Source organism: Protobothrops mucrosquamatus, unplaced genomic scaffold (assembly GCF_001527695.2).
Source record: "Protobothrops mucrosquamatus isolate PMUCROS unplaced genomic scaffold, P.Mucros_1.0 scaffold2259, whole genome shotgun sequence".
Lineage (NCBI taxonomy): Eukaryota > Metazoa > Chordata > Lepidosauria > Squamata > Viperidae > Protobothrops > Protobothrops mucrosquamatus.
The window spans coordinates 104,176-121,889 of record NW_015388348.1 but is presented as its reverse complement, the minus strand read 5'-3'; the positions used below and the strand labels follow the sequence as shown (position 1 = coordinate 121,889).

At 42.9% G+C, this 17,714-nt stretch overlaps 1 protein-coding gene across 1 annotated transcript in view; it reads right to left on the bottom strand.

The window, feature by feature from the left end:
- Window positions 1-17,714, bottom strand: part of CLUH (clustered mitochondria homolog) — a 93,673-nt gene that overhangs the window by 30,350 nt on the left and 45,609 nt on the right. The window contains exons 7-12 of the mRNA XM_015824500.2: window positions 14,974-15,128; window positions 12,786-12,911; window positions 11,508-11,655; window positions 9,050-9,142; window positions 6,705-7,399; window positions 1,012-1,238 (exon numbers count right to left, since the gene is read on the bottom strand). Of these exons, the coding sequence (XP_015679986.2) occupies window positions 1,012-1,238; window positions 6,705-7,399; window positions 9,050-9,142; window positions 11,508-11,655; window positions 12,786-12,911; window positions 14,974-15,128 (1,444 nt within the window). The remainder of the gene's footprint in view (window positions 1-1,011; window positions 1,239-6,704; window positions 7,400-9,049; window positions 9,143-11,507; window positions 11,656-12,785; window positions 12,912-14,973; window positions 15,129-17,714) is intronic.

Genomic DNA, 17,714 nt, shown 5'->3' with positions numbered 1-17,714 from the left:
TACTTAAAATCGTCCCTAAATAAAATCCTCCTTAGGTCAGGCCCGCTTGCTGGAAAAGCCATGTCTTGAGGGCGCGGCGGAAAGTGAGGAGATCCGGAATCATCCGGATCTCGGGGGGTAGTTCGTTCCAGAGGGTGGGGGCACCCACAGAGAAGGCCCTCCCCCTGGGGGTCGCCAGCCGACACTGTTTGGCCGACTGTTTGGCCGAGGTCATAAAGTTGCCATAGTTGCCCACCCCCTCTTTAGGCCAATCTCTCAGTCATACTGAGCTACGTGCCTCTCTCCTTTCAGCTTGCCACATACAGCCATTGTGTTGCAGTGGGGAAGGTATCTCACTGGGAGTGAGAAGAACCCAGTTCTAGTCCCTCCCTCAGCCATGGAATCTCATAGAGCAGTGGTGGTGAACCTATGGCACGGGTGCCAGAGGCGGCACTGGGAGCCCTCTCTGTGGGCACACGTGCCGTTGCCCCGGCCTTGCCTCCTCCCGCAACCCCCTCCTCTCCAGCAGCCCCCCTGAAGGAGAGTCGTCCCCGAGCATGGCCCACACGGAGCAGCGCAGCCAAGGACAGGGCAGCCAGGCAGTGTAGACAAGACTCTGCCCTCACATCCCATCATGCAGTTGATGCTGCAGGGCGTGGGCAGAGGGTGTGGCTGCCATAGCACTGCTGGGTTGCCTGGGCGATCTGCAGTGGGCCCTAGAGACGGTGAGTGGTCCTGTGGGCAGGCGGGGCAGGAAATGGGGGGGCAGAGCGGGGGCGGGGCAGGGGGTGGAGCAGAGGCGGGGCCAGTTTTTGGGTACTTGGTCTCTAAAAGGTTCGCCATCACTGTCATAGAGCAACCTTGGGCCAGTCCTTCTCTTTCAACTCAACCTACCGTGGGAGAATGGACTGCTATATACGCCACCTTGAGCTCCTCTATGAAAAACAGGGTGTAAATCTAAGCATCAGTAAAACCACCTAGTGTGTGGAAATGGAAGATGCCAGAATGGATTCCCACCACAAGAGTCGATACCTGCTCCATCATCTGATGCGATGGTCTCTGTGAGCTCTTTCACCTGCTCTAGACCAGGAGTATTATCCTCCATCTTGCTGTCTTCTAGCAGAGACGTTTCCTTGTCTTCCACACCGTTCTCTGGAAAAGTGGTCGGGCTGCTGCCGTTGCCCACCGAGGGGCTACTTGGCTTGTTAGCCTTTTGCTGCATTAACTGCAGAGCGGCCAACTTCATGAACATAAGATACCTGTTGCAGACGGGGAAAGAAGAAAAGAAGAGGAGCTGACTTGATCTGTAAAGATGGCGGAAGGAGCAGGCCACACTGAGCCACGAAGAATCCTGACCCTTTGGAGAACATTAGGAGCCTACAAGGACATCCCAGAAAAGGGTGGAGCTACAAGGATTCGGATTATATGGTTTTGTAACTCTGCAAGATTTTAAGGATGGGAATAAGCATTGACAGGATCCTTCCATCCCCCATAAAACACACACACACACACACTTTTTTGGGGTGGGGGAATGGAGAAGCCAGCTCAAAATCAAGCTGCAGATTTTCAGGATCAAAGCCATTAAATCTCAGGGGTGCAATTTCTTAGCTTTCCTAAAATCCACAGCAAACAGACCTCACTGTTTTTAGGGTACTTCTGAACACGACAAACCAGAAAATCTCTATTAAAAAAATAATATATATATATATAAAAACCAAGGCGAATTATTCCGGTGGGTAAACTAGTAACACGGTTAGTTGTTAAATGAATCTGGCTTCCCCCTTGACTTCGCTTGTCAGAAGGTTGCGGAAAGTGATCACATGACCCCGGGCCACTGCAATCGTCATAAATATGAGCCAACAGCCAAGTGTTCAAATTCTAATCATGTGACTATGGGGATGCTACAACAGTCTTATATGTGAAAAATGTTCACAAGTCAGTGCCATTGTAACTTTGATCACTAAATGATTGTTAAATCGAGGACTACCTGTACATTATTAATTAACTCTAGGAACCCTTGCATTTTTAAAAATGGCAGTAAGTTTGAAGTAAAATCTACTTTTCCCTATATCTGAATTCTGGGCCAGTTAGCAAGGATTTTGCTTCCACCACAGTAACACAATCAGAAGTGTAGAAATAGCATAACTTTGCCGATTCTTCCACCTTTTAGACCCTCTGCTTAAAACAAGGTGTTCTTTGTCTCCAACCTGTTTGTAACCCCCTTGCTCCATTGTTTGGTGTGGCTGTGCCTATGCTCACTGGAGCATGGGTTTGTTACCCCCTTGGGCCACTTCTCAGCTGCAACAGTAAGATTTTACCCTTTTAATGTTTTACTGGAGCGACTGAAAAAAGCCGCCGTGAAGACAGGAATGAATGGAGAAACATTTCTGAAATTGGAGCCTTTTAACTGCCAATTTCACAAATGGATTTAAAAAGCAGGGGTCCCCCCCCCAAAAAAACCCACCCACAAAATGGCTGCTGCACCCATAAGAATGAAGCCACACCCCTTTTTAAGTGTGTCCAAAGGAGGCGTGGCTTTGATCACATGGTTGCAGCTGGATTTTTCTGACTCAGCACTAAGGATGCCCCTGTGAAAAGACACAGCACAATATGATGCAGCCGAGAAATCACATCCGATCTAGAGGATTGCTTGCTTGCTTACTAGTTTTTTTTAATCCACTTGTGCTAACTGAATTTAGAAAATTAATCTGTCACCTAATATTGAAACCAGGCGTGCAGATGGACCCCAAAGATGTCAGCTTTCCTGATACTTTCAGGTGCATGAGACACAGTGAACGTGCCCCTTCTCGTTCTTGAATTTTCCAGAAAGTATTGTGCTCAAATGTTCACAGTTACATTTTAAGGGCAGGTTTAAAATTATTTTAGTTTCCCAGACTTTTAAGGGATAATTTTAAAAATACTGCTTCAAAAATATAAAACCACTGTTCTGTATATTGATTTATCTAAACATGGCTATTTTATTAAATAAACAACAGCCAATTTATATTCAGTTGCAGTGCCAGAATGTCTTGAATTTATGGGGAAAGTCATTTAAATAAACCTTGCTAGAGTAGACAACCAGGCTCAATTTGAGAAGGTTAAGCTTAGAGCTTTGCAGAGGAAAATTTGCTAACAAATGAATATCTGGAGCCTTTGTTTTTGAAAAGCGTTATATATGAAAGGTGTCCATTTTTAAGAAATACTGATTGAACTCAAATGTTGTTGGTAATATATTTTGTACACTGCCTTTGGGAAAAGGTGTCAGGAAATCATATAACTTCCAATGTTGGAGCATTCCAGAAGTGGTGAATGCTCCAACACTGGAAGTTTTTAAGAAGAAACTGGACAGCCATTTGTCCGAAATAGTATAGGCCAGTGGTGGCAAATCTATGGCACGGGTGCCAGAGGCGGCACTCAGAGCTCTCTCTGTGGGCACGCGCGCCGTCGCCCCAATCCTAGGCCTTCAGCTGGGTTTTATAAAACCTTTTCGCTTTAGGCCTCCACCGCCGTGTACAAAAAAAAAAAGTTCAATCAATCAGTCAATTTCAACTTCTCGCGGAAAAAAAAAGATCTTGCAAAGTTGGAATTGATTGATTGAACTTTTTAGTCCCACCCGTTACCATCGCAGCCACGCCCACCCAATGGGCCACACCCAGCTAATGGGGCGCACCCACCCGGCACCCGACGATGCATAAGTGGGTTTTGGGTTGCAGTTTGGGCACTCAGTCTCTAAAAGGTTCGCCATCACTGGTATAGGGTTTCCTGCCTGAGCAGGGGGTTGGACTAGATGGCCTCCAAGGTCCCTTCCAACTTTATCATTATTATTATTATTATATAAAAACATTTTTAATTATCAATTTTATATTTCCTCCCTTTGCTATGTAATTATAAATTTAACAATACACACAGGCAAAACCTGTAAAATAATGTATTTCTGATGGGGTTTTCCCTCTTAGGCTTCTTTTTCATTATCTTTTGAGTTAATGACTTTAAAATTTAATTGCTTTGTGAGCTTCCAGGAAGCTTCAGCTGGTATTTAGGCAACGAACATTTTCGAAATAGAAATGCCCCCTTAAGATCTGTGAACAGTTAGCCTAACTACTGCACAATTAAGAGAGGTCCAAATGTATCCTAAACAAAACCTCAACTATAACCCTGCAACTCCTAATCAAGGAGAACAGAGGTAGTCCTCAAGTTACCACCACTCATTTAGCGACTGTTCAAAATTACAACAAAACTGAAGAAAGTGACTTGTGACTTCACACTTATGACCACTGCAGCATCCCCATGACCAAAATTCAGGCCCATGGCAACCAGCATATATTTACAATGGTTGCGGCATTTTGGGATCACCTGATCATCATTTGTAACCTTCCCAGCCAATTACTGACAAACAAAGACAATAGTGGAAGCTGGATTGCTTAAGGACCGCCTGATTATATTTAACAGCTGCAGAGATTAGCTTAATAACTGTTGCAAAGAAGGTCATAAAAATCAGTCGTGACTCTCTTAGCAACTGCCTTGCTTAGCAACGGGAAAATCCTGTTGTGGTTATAAGTCAAGCACTACCTGTAATTGGGTTCGTAACAATAAACTAGATTAAAATGAGATTGGGAGATTGAACATGTTGCACCAGCTACACATTGCTTTAAGCTATGATTTAGTTTATTTTGGGTGCAGCATGTTTGCTAGCCTAGATTCAAAGTTTGGGACATTAGGTGAACTCCATCAAAGAGTAACAAAGGCAATAGAAAGCTCAAAGGATTCCTAGACCTTCTTCTACTCCCTTAATGTTGAAAAAAATGCCTTGGAGGTCCAACATGGCAAGTATGGAGTAAATTATTATTTATTATTTAGCTATTACATTTTTATTGCCTCCTCCCTCCGAGAACTCAAGGGAGGTCTTTCTTAATTTGACTTCCACAACATTTTTGGGATGTAGGTCCAACAGAAATGCTGGCTATTTTCTGACAACGCGTTTAATATCTGAAATAACCCATTCTCAAGGTTTGCGCAATAGATGCACCCCTCAGCTAACAAAAATGACTGAATTCACACAACCTGCTAGGTCACCAAAGAACTGGGGATTAAGATAAGCCACACATAGGATGCCGTGCGAATGCAACTGCTAAGTCTTAATCTGATTATTAATTAAGCTGAGTCTCCTTGCTGAATGGGGATCTGAAACTGGAATTCTTTGGTCTGTGTTCAATAACTTCACCTCACAAAACTACACTGGTGCTGAAGTTGGCTGGTGTCTTGACATTTTGTGGGGAACCCTGAGGGGTGGAAAGGAAGCTATTTTTTTCTTAAAATAAAATTGAAGGCTTCTGAAAAGTTGTGAAGAAAACCTTGTGCCAACTAGCCTGAGGCCCCAATAGGGCTGTGGCACTTGGGCGGTGGCTGATAGAAAACACCCTTCCTATGAGGCCTTTTCTCCCTCCCTCTCCTTTCCTGCTTAGTTTTAATTTAATTGAATTTTGAACCTATGATCCTTACTTGTTGTTTTAATGTTTTCATAAGTACGAATTAACTGAATGTCTGTAAGCCACCTGGAGTTGCCTCTGACGAGATGGGCGGCATGCAGGTTTAATTAATAATAAATAAATAGTGTTATCTATTCAAGCAAACAGTACAGGTAGTCCTCAAGTTACAGCCATTCGTTTAGCGACCATTTGAAGTTACAAGGACACTGGAAAAAACTGACTTATAATTGTCTTTCATATTTGCAACGGTTGCATCATCCCCGCGGTTACGTGATCAAAATTAGGACGCTTGGCAACTGGAATGTATTTATGACAGTTGCAATGTCCCGGGGTCATACGACCCCCCTCTTGCGACCTTCTGACAGGCAAAGTCAATGGGGAAGCCAGATTCACTTAACAACCATGGTAAGTCGTCAACTTACAACCTCCACTGAGCCCAAAATTTCTGTTGCTAAGTGAGACATTTGGTAAGTGAGTTTTGCCCCATTTTATGACCTTTCTTGCCACAGCGGTTAAGGGAAGCACTGCAGTTGTTAAGTTAGTAACCCAGTTGTCAAGTGAATTTGGCTTCCTCATTGACTTTGCTTGTCAGACGGGTCACAAAAGCTGAACACATCATCCCGGGACACTGCAACCGCCGTAAGTACGAGTCAGTTGTCAAGCAGCTGAATTTTGATCATGTGACCATGGGAATGTCTGAAGGTAGGACAAGACGCAACGGATGGAAACTAATCAAGGAGAGAAGCAACCTAGAACTAAGGAGAAACTTCCTGACAGTTAGAACAATTAACCAGTGGAACAACCTGCCTCCAGAAGCGGTGAATGCTCCAACAATGGAAGTTTTTAAGAAGAGACTGGACAGCCATTTGTCAGAAATGGTATAGGGTTTCCTGCCTGAGCAGGGGGTTGGACTAGATGACGTCCAAGATCCCTTCCAACTTTATTATTATTATTAGTTGTAAATATGAAAAATGGTCATGAGTCGCTTTTTTCAATGACCTTGTAACTTTGAACGGTCACTAAACGAACTGTTGTAAGACGAGGACTACTTGTACTAACTTAACCGTAGTGATTCACTTAACAATTGTGGCAAGGAAAGTTGTAAAATGGGGCAAAATCCACTCATTCACTTAGTCCTGCTTAGACTAAATGGCCATTTTGGGCTCAACCGCGGTCACCTGTAGTAAGACGGGAGCAAAACCAGGGAGCGAAAGAGAAAGAAATACCAAGGGGATTCACCTATGTTCCACAAAGGCGTCAACCAGTTCTTGCCGGAGACAACAAAGCTTGTGTCGATGCTGCTTGGGGAAGCCCATCTTCTGACATTCTTCGGGCATTTCTTCCCCCTCCACCGGTAGAAAATTCAGGTCGGGGGGAAAGGTGCGGAGCAAGTCAAGGATGTAATGGCGCCCGTCGTTGCCAATTATCCCCTTGCATTCCACAGATGAACATAACTCCACCTCCTCGCTCTTGTCGTTGAGGACCAGGTGCTTCTGGATCTTCAACGGGCGGCTGGTTTTCTCCAGCAGCTCCAGGTACTTGGGGTGGGAGACAACTGTCTTGCCAAAGTCTATGGAGCCGTAGATGACGCTCTGTTCCTGCTCCCGTTCCAGAATGCCTGGAATGATGGACTGAGCTGTCACCCGGTACCCCCGGTAGTCCACCACCACTGTGCCCAGTGTGTATAGTCCTTCAATGTCCACAGCATTGTATGTCCGGACCCCATTGAGGTCATTGGTTGGGGCCACGTAAGCAGCCACATCTCCTCCAAAGTCCTTATAGTGGTCCCGGACGTCAAAACCCAGGCTGAAGAAGATGTTGTTCCAGATAAACATCTGCATCTTGGTTTCCTCGCTCGGATTGATGGCCATCACGTTGCCATCAATGACTGCCATTGCGCCTCTGGTGGCCGCTGCGGTGAAGTCACTGTGAACCTGGGAAGGGCAAAACAATCAAATGATGACTAGATTACGAGAACAGTGACATTCCTTAATTTAGGCATGTCTAGTTTCCAAGTACTGGAAGTCCTCGATTTACAAAGTTCATTCAGTGACTGTTCGAAGTTACAAGTTCCTTCCTTCCTTCCTTCCCCTCCCTCCCACCCTCACCTTTTAATTTCAGTTTTATTTTTAAGCAACTCAAGGTGGCATATAACCTTCCATTTTCCCTACAACAATCCTTTGTTTATACTGTGATTTTTATACCTGTTTTGATTTATTTGCATTTATATGCTTGATTTTTTTTCATTCTTGTAATTGTACATTTAAAAAACAACAACATTAAAAAAGTAATCCTCCCAGATATACCAAGATCACAATGAAAACAGAAAAGCTTTTTCTTGGATTCCGCCCTGTCAAGCTACAGCACATAACACAGAAAATATTATCATGAAATAACATTTTGAAAAAGGGAACCTCATTTTAATTTTTCTTATTGTTTACATTCTAAGCCAAGGTTGCCTACCCCTGTTCTAGGCCTCCAATATATAGACCCAGGGTCAGGAACTAGGGCCCTAACGCTAACTGAAGAAGACTAAATTGTTCACTGCATCAACAACAGGAATTTAGAAGCTGGTGTGATTCATCTAGCTCAGTGCTTTTCAATCTTGGCAACCGTAAGACGCATGGACTTCTAATCCCAAAATTCTGGCTGTGGATGAACTTCTACTATACGTGTACTTCTACTGCCATGCCAGCTAGGGAATTCTGGGAGTTGAAGTCCACAAATCTTAAAGGTGCCAGTTGCCAAGGTTGAGAAAGACTGAACTAGCTTAACTCTTCCTACAGCTGAAGCTGGTCGCCTGGTGGCTTCCAGATGTATGTAATTTCACCTTCCACCGATTCCAACCAGCATAGTCTGAGCAAGGTCTTGTAAAAGTTGCAATCCAGTGGTTTTAGGCTGCAAATTCTTGGCCTACCTTGACTGGTAGTGGCCATTACTATTCCCTCAAAGTCTTCCTGGAGACACTATTGACTGAACTTTGGACAAAGTAGCAGTTCTGATGCTAAGCTAGGATTCTGCTCTTTTGCTCTCAGTCAGGCAGACTATTTGCATCTCCCATTATCTGGAATTTAACTAGGGAAGCTAAGGATTAACCTTAGAACTTTTGGTGTGCTAAATTACAAACCACTAACCTTTGACCGCTAACTTATGATCTCTTTCTTAATGGGAATCTCAGGAATTTAGGACTAAAACAGCCACAGTCATGTCTTATGCAAGAAATATCCAGCCTTTTGCAATTTACCTTTGCTTTCAGCAATAGAGTGCTTATTTCAACCGACTTCTGGAAGGGGATTAGTCGTGTAAACTTTAATTATTGACCAAAGGAAGTAAATTAATCTTGTAGGGCTGGCAATTCTACTACTGTGTCTTGCCTTAAACCAGATTCCACGGTCTTGCTGAAAAGCAGCCTCACCAGACAGCTGTCAGGTTTCCCTTTAGTATTTCTAAGCACTGAGCACAAAAAATAAAATTTGCCTTAGGTGTCATCCTTCCTAACGATAAGGACTAGAAACTTGTGATTGTGCTTTTTTTTTTTGTCTCTTTCTGGATTTGTCTATTTCCCTGCGGGGTTTGAAATTTACCTTAAAGATCGCTCGTTCCCTCAACAACCTTTCCGGCAGATTTTTTCGCGGCAGTTCTCGGGTTGTCTGCAATTCCTCATTCCAATCTCTGGTCTGAAAGGAGATTAGAGAAGAGGCTAAATATATTAAATGCAAGCACACAAAGAAACCAACTTTCCAATGTCGGGCAGAAATACAGAAGACAACAATCTGGTATTCTCTCTGGTTCACTGAATGCTTCTGGCTGTCTGAAACCACATTTCCCTTTTGAGCTGAGCTCTTGCATTTTATTCTGCCGTATTAACCAGGATTATCTGTGCCTTGCCAGTTCAAATGGATCAGGAAATGGTGGCTTCTCAGCAGTAAAACCAGGCACCTGGCTCATTTGCAATAGAAGAATTTGTGAGCTTTTAATTCGTTTTTTTTAATTTATATATCAAATTTAGAAAAAAAAACCATCTCACTCACAGAGCAACTTTTATTTTAAAAAGGCTGGAACTGATAATATAATAATCTATATTATTACCTTGTGTGTAAACATAATTTAGCAGCTCTTAAAATACTACAGCAAATTGTTTGAGTAATTTGAAGAGAGCGGGCATATGTCATTTAAATTCAATTTGCGTTGATTTCTATAATTTGTATTATTGTAAGTTGACACAAATGACGCAGATTCACAAAGATGAAAAAAAAATCCAGACTACATCAAAAACAACAAATGGTATGTTAAATGTGAACAGTATCCAAATGAGAAATGTATGCTAACCCAAGATCTGTTAAAACAATGATTTATTGGGTGTGAACATATAATGTACTTTATTTGCTAAGCAATTTTAAAGGGTCAGTGTTTTTTTTAAAAAAATAGGATTTTAGTCCTTAAAAGGGCTTCTCAAAGCACTTGACAAAATGGAAGATATAACAAACACTTCAACAAAGACCTTAAAATGAAACTGAGGTGAGTTACAACCTTAAATCATGCATTAAAAGCACCTTTCAAGACTGCAAAGAACTGTTAAGGTGTGTCAAAATAAACAGATGAAACCGTTCAAAACAAAAATAGTTATTTCAGTACGGTAAAACTGTGGGCTTTTTTGTCTATGGAGATTCTCAATCACCCAGGTCATGTTGTCGCAAAGGTGCTTTTCCAAAAGGCAATTCAACTGGACTTTCTTGTTTTCTTTCCTTGAAAACGTTTCGCTTCTCAGCCAAGAAGCTTCTTCAGTTCTGACTGAATGGTGGGGAATAGAAGGATTTATATTCTTTGCAGTCATCTGGTCGTTAGTGCTCTGAAGGTCAGTTGTTAGCTCTCTGAGAGTCGTTGAGGCCTCTGGGAATTATCTGTACTCTCAGGGTCATCTGAATCAGAGCGCAAATGAGCGTGGAACCTTCTTGGGACTACTGAAAAGACTGTGTTTAAACAAGAAGTGGTGTTGTATTCCCCACCCCAATTCAATTTTCACAGATATAGCCTCTTTGATCCCCCTTTCTGAGCTGTAGTGGCGCAGTGATTAGACTGCAGTATTGCGGGCTAACTCTGCTGACTGCCTGCTGTTTGATTCTCACTGGCTCAAGGCTGACTTGGCCTTCCATCTTTCCGAAGTCGGTAAAATGAGGACCAGGTTTGTTGGGAGCAATATGCTGACTTTGTAAACCACTTAGAGAGGACTATAAAGAACTATGAAGCGGTATATAAGTCTTAAGTGGTATTGCTATTTCAAATCAGAGGCCCTCTCTGTCCAGAATGTGGACTTTGCTGACTTCAAAAGAATGACCTTTGTATTTCGGATGCAAATGGACTGCTGAATCCTATCCTCGTGGGTTTGTTCTTTTGTGTTGTGACATAGGCTTGTGAAGTGATTGTTTTGTTTCCCCAATATATAATCTGCATGTGTTTCACTGCATTGTAGTGCATATACGACATTGCTCAGTTTGTATCTGGCTGTTTTATTCTAGGGGTGGACGAGCTTCTGCCTTAATGTTTTCTTGGGTTTAAAGTGTGCACGCATGTTGTGTTGGTTAAAAATACTCCTAAGCTTTTCGGATATTCCTGCAACATATGGAGTGACAACATGGCTTTGTTGTTCTCTTCTCTGTTATGGAGGAACTCCTGTTGGATCTTTTGGTGATATAAGAAACTGCCTAGAGCAGAGGTAGGCAACCTTGGCTCTTTTATGACTCGTGGACTTCAGCTCCCAGAATTCCTGAGCCAGCCATGCTGAGGGGAAAGGGAAAGATTTCCAAGCTGAGCCATGCTGGCTCAGGAATTCTGGGAGTTGAAGTCCACGAGTCATAAAAGAGCCAAGGTTGCCTACCCCTGGCCTAGAGGTTATCAGCTTTCCTTTGATGTTTGGTTCTCAAAATAAGATTTTTCCCCAGGAGACTTAAAAGGTGCCTCATGGACAGTAAGAATTAATGGAATATAGAGACCCCCCTGTAAAAGCAAATGAAGAAATCCACAAAGCCCAGTGTGTCTTTATACCTGTCCCGGGATATGTTCTTCATAGCCCAGTCTAGAGGTGTACGCATCTTCTGCTCTCACACAATCCATGACATGTTCTGCTAGAGGAGCTGTCCACGTGTATACTTGGAAGGGGGTGGATATTCTCTCTAGTGGGTGCCTCTGGACCCTGGTTTGAAATAAAATGAAACACAGTGATTAGTACTGCTCCTCTTCTAAAACACACTCCCCCCCCAAGTCTACAAATTCCAAACTAAGATTAACATATTTTTAAAAAATGGAATTAAAAGTTGTGGGTCTCATTCTTTTTAAAGTTCGAAGTCCCTTTAAATCCAAGCATCTCCAGTAACTCTGCTGACTGCAAGGTTCCTTTTACAAAACCTGTTGTTTTTTCCTTTACTATTGTACCTACTTTGCAATTTATATTGCACAAAACTCAGCAGATTACAAATAATACGTCAGTATTGTGAAACAACATAAAGTTCAAGTTAAAGCTTTAAATCACTACTGTGGGGCCTATTTCAGGTTTGTTCCAGCCTCATCTTATTATATGAGGAGGGGGCCATATTTTCATCTCCCACACTATGGATGTTTTGTTTTAATTTATTGTGGAAGTTCTTACTGTACTTGATTTTGTGGTATGCCATCAAGAGCCCAAATGATTCAGCAACATACATATTTAAATAATAATAACTCTCCAGCTTGGCTTTTTCTGTGTGGGTTTTGAAATGAGATGTTAAGTATTTATGCTGTTGTTTTAAAAAAATGTTATTTGCCTTGGGTGCTCTACTAGCAAAAAGCAAGAATTACAAACAAATAGGCAAAAAATAAACAAACAGCCAGTTTCAGGTAAGATACTGGCCTAGATACCAGGAAATGATGAGTTCTAATCCCACTTTAGGCATGAAAACTGGTTGGGTGACTTTGAGCTAGTCACTCTCTCTTATCCCAGCCCACCTCATAGGGTTGTTGTTGTGGAGAAAATAGAAGAAGGAAGGAGTAACAAGTATGTTCACTGCTTTGAGTTACTTTTGAAGCAATAAAGGCAGGATAAACATCTAATAAATAAATAAATAAATAACATATGGTGCATCATTAAACTGCTTGTAACACAAAGAATGAAAAGGAAACAACAAATGAAAAAATGATCCTCAGCTGGAATGTATAAAGGGTATATGTATGTGTGTGTGTGTGTGTGTGAGAGAGAGAGAGAGAGAGAGAAAGAGAGGGAGGGAGAAGGGGGGAGAGAGAGGGAGAGAGAGAGAGAGAGACTATAAAAGGCTAATAGAGAAAAATTACCGTTTCTTCTGCAGAGCTGCAAAATTCCTTTTAAAAGTTGGGCTAATTTGGTTCAGGAGCTCTACCAGGGAATGGCTGAGGAAGCTGGGATTAGCTGGCTTAGGGCTGAAGTTATAAGCTGTGGACCTGTGAGGAACAAAGATGAAGACACTTAGTGGCAACGCCACGGCTAGCAACAGCCTAACCTTTACCCAGGCAAAGTGAGAAAAACAGTCACCAAGTCATTCAGCAAACCAGAAGTCAACCCCAGATTCGATTCTGCAGATTCAGGATGTAACAGGCTAGTTATGTGGCATCTGATCAACTCAACTTTTCAACTCAAACTTTTCTCATGGGGAACAGGGTCCCACTAATCTGCTTCTGATTGCCAATTTGACCTGTGTAAAGAAGTGTTACATTGCATAGCTTGGAATGTCCAGGATTCAAGAGGAATATCCCATTTCCCCCAAAAAGAGATCCACGGTCAACACTCCTTGGACTCGAAGCCTCCCCAGTCCCCTGGCTCTTTGGGTATATGAGTAGTCCATGCCGTATGAATGGGCAGGCTCTATTATGCTTGTATATCATGACGGTCATAAAATGGATCAGTCACAATTCTGGGGGGAAAGCAGCAGTCATAAAGTGAATGCAACAATTATTAAGCGAATGTTAAAGTTGTTAAGCAAACCAATGGTTCACTAGGGGAATGGTTTTGTTAAAAAGTGGAAGTATCAGTTTTCGGCCAAACCATTGTAAAACAGGGTCATGTGACCAAGACACGCGACAAATGGCAATAAACAGGTCCATGTTTGCCAAGCACCTGAAGTTTGGTTGTGTGACTGGGGAGAGGGCCTGACTGTTGGAACTTCGAATCTGGGTTGTAAGTCACCATTTTCTGGCCGATTGTAATTTGGAAGAGTTGATAAGCAACAGGTTGTAAGTCTAGCACTAACGGTGTGTCAAAAATTGGTGCTCTCTTTGCCTGCCCTTTTCCCTCTACTTGGTGGTACAAAGATGATGGTACAGGATCCCTATGCCACCTGCCAGCATTCATTTTGTGGCCCAAGTCCCAACTGGGACCAAATGTGGGGGCTAGTTTAAAGCAGTGGTCTCCAACCTTTCTGGGCTCATGGCCCAGAGGGAAGGAGAACAGCTTCAAAACAGGTGTGCATGCGCACACAAATGGGGCCACGCGCACTGGTGCGGCACTAGCAGCCCCATTTGCACATGCAGCATGTGCTGGTGACATGCGCAATGTGCAAACAGCCGGGTACCCCCTTGCGGCGGCTAGCGGCCTCATTCACGCATGCGCAAATGGGCTGTGCAACCCGCCCAGTGCTAGTGGCCCCATTTGCGCCCACGCACATGCGCAAACAGGACTGTGGGCACAAGTGAGAGTGGGGGGAAATGTGCACCTACGCGTGCGCACACCAGCCAGCCATCTCCACGGCCCGCTGGCCAAGACCTTGCAGCCCAGGACCGGGCTTCAGCCCCTAGGTTGGGGACCCCTGGTTTAAAGGTCAAAATAAGTGCCTTTGGTATTGCAGAAACCCATTTTACCTCTTAAAATGCCTTATTTTATTTTTTCACAAAAAGATCACCCAAACCCTGCCCTCTTTTGGAGTACTGTCCTTTTCGTGCAGCCCTCATAACTCTGTCAATGAAGAGCAGTTTGGTGATATAAGCAACAGCATTATGACTAGAACAGAGGAACAACAGAAATGCCACTAGACCTTCCAAATTCGAATTAAAAAAACGTGAATGTGAACTTAATTGAAGGTCCTACAGCCTGTCTCCCAAAATCAAGAAGTCATTTGCTCAAAGCACAGATGTGCACCCCAAAGATGTGCGCCCTAAAGACATGGCTTTTTCAACAAGCGGGTCTGGCCTAGGGAATTTTAGTGGGGGTTTTAAGGGTAATTTTAAGGGTAATTTTAATGATTGGCCTTTTCGAATATTTTCTTTTAATTTGGTTTTAATATGGATATTTATTGTACTGTGGTTTTATAAGGCTGTTAGCCGCCCTGAGTCCGGTGAGGAGAAGGGCGGGGTACAAATTAAATTATAAAATAAATAAAATTATAAATATGCAGACTGTCCCAAAAATGGAACTGACCCCAAAATGAGGCTCTGAAAGACCAGCATCAAAACGAACCATGTGGCATTTGACGAGGGAACCGAGAAAAAAGCCAGATATTTAGCTACTTACTGATTGAGGTAGAAACCTCGGGTGGATGCGGTAATGCTGACGTGTCGATCTTCTACCGTGATGACATACAAGTACATGAGATCTCCGTGCATCTTGCGATTGCCAGGTGGTGGATTCCAGCCACTCATAGTTAGGACTTTTAGGCACTGCAAAGGCTTGAGGGGTTATGGGCAGAGATAAAAGAGAGAAAATTTAAAGGCAAGCAAGAGCCACAGATTTACATTCCCTCTTGGGAGTGACAAAAAGAAAGAAAGAAAAAGAGCAAAAGCACCATGTAAACAATTTAGACAATCAACCAATCAATGGCTTTGTGGTTTCTCTCTCCTTTTGGTATAATAATAATTTAATAACGCAAGGATCTGCATTCCAGACACATTCCGAATTAAAATGATAAATTCCAAAGCTCTCAGTTGGTATGTTACGCCTTACATGGAGACAGCTGCAAGAATTCCTATACCAGTGGTGGCGAACCTATGGCACGGGTGCCAGAGACGGCACTCAGAGCCCTCTCTGTGGGCACACGCACCATCGCCCCAGTCCTAGGCCTTCAGCTGGGTTTTATAAAACCTTTTCGCTTTAGGCCTCCGCTGCCGTGTGCAAAAAAAAGAGGTTCAATCAATCAGTCAATTTCAATTTCTCGCAGGAAAAAAAAGATCTTGCAAAGTTGGAATTGATTGATTGAACTTTTTAGTCCCACCCAGTCTGCCGTTACCACCACAGCCACGCCCACCCAATGGGCCACACCCACCCAATGGGCCACACCCACCCAATGGGCCACACCCACCCGGCACTCGACGATGCATAAGTGGGTTTTGGATTGTAGTTTGGGCACTCAGTCTCTAAAAGGTTCACCATCAGTATCCTATACATTCCCAAATTATTTTTGTCTCCACCTGCCTTTCTGTTCTCAATCGTTTCCAAAGCCTCAAATTTATTGTTTTAGTGTTTCTCAACCTTGGCAACTTTAAGACACACAGACTCCAACTCCCAGAATTCTTCACTCATCCACATCTCTAATGTGGCCTTTGATATTATTTTGCGCTTTATCAGAGTACAATATTTTGAGACAATGATTGGGTAGGTTGACTCATTTCCCTAAACCATGATTTAATTGGCATGAAGAGGTTCAGTCACATCACATATGTTCAACCAGAGTTTACAAACTACAAATTACATGTAGTCTTTGACTTACAACTTTATTTAGGGACTGTTCCAAGTTCCAACGGTACTAAAAACAGTGACTTATGACCAGTCCTCACACCTATGATTGTTGTAGCATCTCGAGTCACATGATCAAAATTTGGCTGCTTAGCAACCAGATATATTTATGACGGTTGCAGCGTCCGAGGGTTATGTGATTGCCATTTGTGACCTTCCCAGCTGGCTTCTGACAAGCATAGACAATGAGGGAAGCCAGATTTGCTTAATGACCAACTGATCCACTTAACAACTGCAGTGAATCGTGGGAAGAAAGATCATAGAATTGGACGTGACTCACTTAATAACTGCCTTGATTAGCAATGGAAATTCTGGTTCCAACTGTAGTCATAATTCAAGGACTATCTGTCTATTATATTTAGTGCAATGGAATAAACCACTGTCTCTCTTGACTGTTGCCACTGTGTTTATGATATTCTTCATGTAGTCATGGTGGCACCTTAGCAGAAAAGTGGTTTAAATGTAAGAGGGACCCAGCTCTGGACTTTGTTCCTTCTAGTGACCAATTGCAGAAGAATAATTAACAGCCTCTTTCATGGGAAGGTACTTGGGATTCAGAAAATTGTTAACCCATAATATTTCCAGGAAACACACTTGGGATCTTTTGCCCTGCAGTAAAATCCAGTTTTTTTTTTCTAGGATGGGAAGTGGGCAGAATCACAGAGGCAACCAGAAAAAGATGAGGATTTGGAAGAAAGCAATCCCCACAAAACCTCCAAAGAGTGACACTCCTAAAATTGATCTGCATCTCCAACTAGAAAAAGAAAGGTTCTAGGATTGCAGAAAGAGATCTGAACTTGAAATGACTTTGATGCAAACAAAACTCTGCTCTTTGTTCCATGCAGCTGCTTCTCATTGAGGAGGCGTTTTGCAATTGGAGCACTTCACACTTGAAATGTTTCCCATATCATTAGAAATTTCCTCCTCTGCTACCATGCCAGATTTCCAGAAGTAAGAAGCATTTCCTCTGGGAAGCTTTGGGGTTGTTGTTGTTGTTGTTAGTTGCGAAGTCATGTCCAACCCATCGCGTCCAATGTTTCTCCAGGCCTTCCTGTCCTCTACATCTTCTGGAGTCCATTGAAGCTCACGCCTACTGCTTCAATGACTCCATCCAGCCACCTCATTCTCTGTCATCCCCTTCTTCTATTGCCCTCCATCTTTCGCAGCATTGGGCTCTTCTCCAGTGAGTCCTTCCTTCTCATTAGGTGGCCAAAGTACTTGAGTTTCAACTTCAGGATCTGGTCTTCTAAAGAGCAGCTGGGGTTGATCTCCTCTAGGACTGACCGGTTTGATCGCCTTACAGTCCAAGGGACTCGCAGGAGTCTTTATTTATTTATTTATTTATTTATTTATAATTTAATTTATACCCCGCCCTTCTCCTCATGGGACTCAGGGCGGCTAACAGCCTCATAAAACTACAATACAAATACAATAATTAAAAGCCGAATTAAAAAGAAATATTTAAATAGGCCGATCAATTAAAATTATCCTTAAAAATCCCCTGAAACTTTAAAATCATTAAC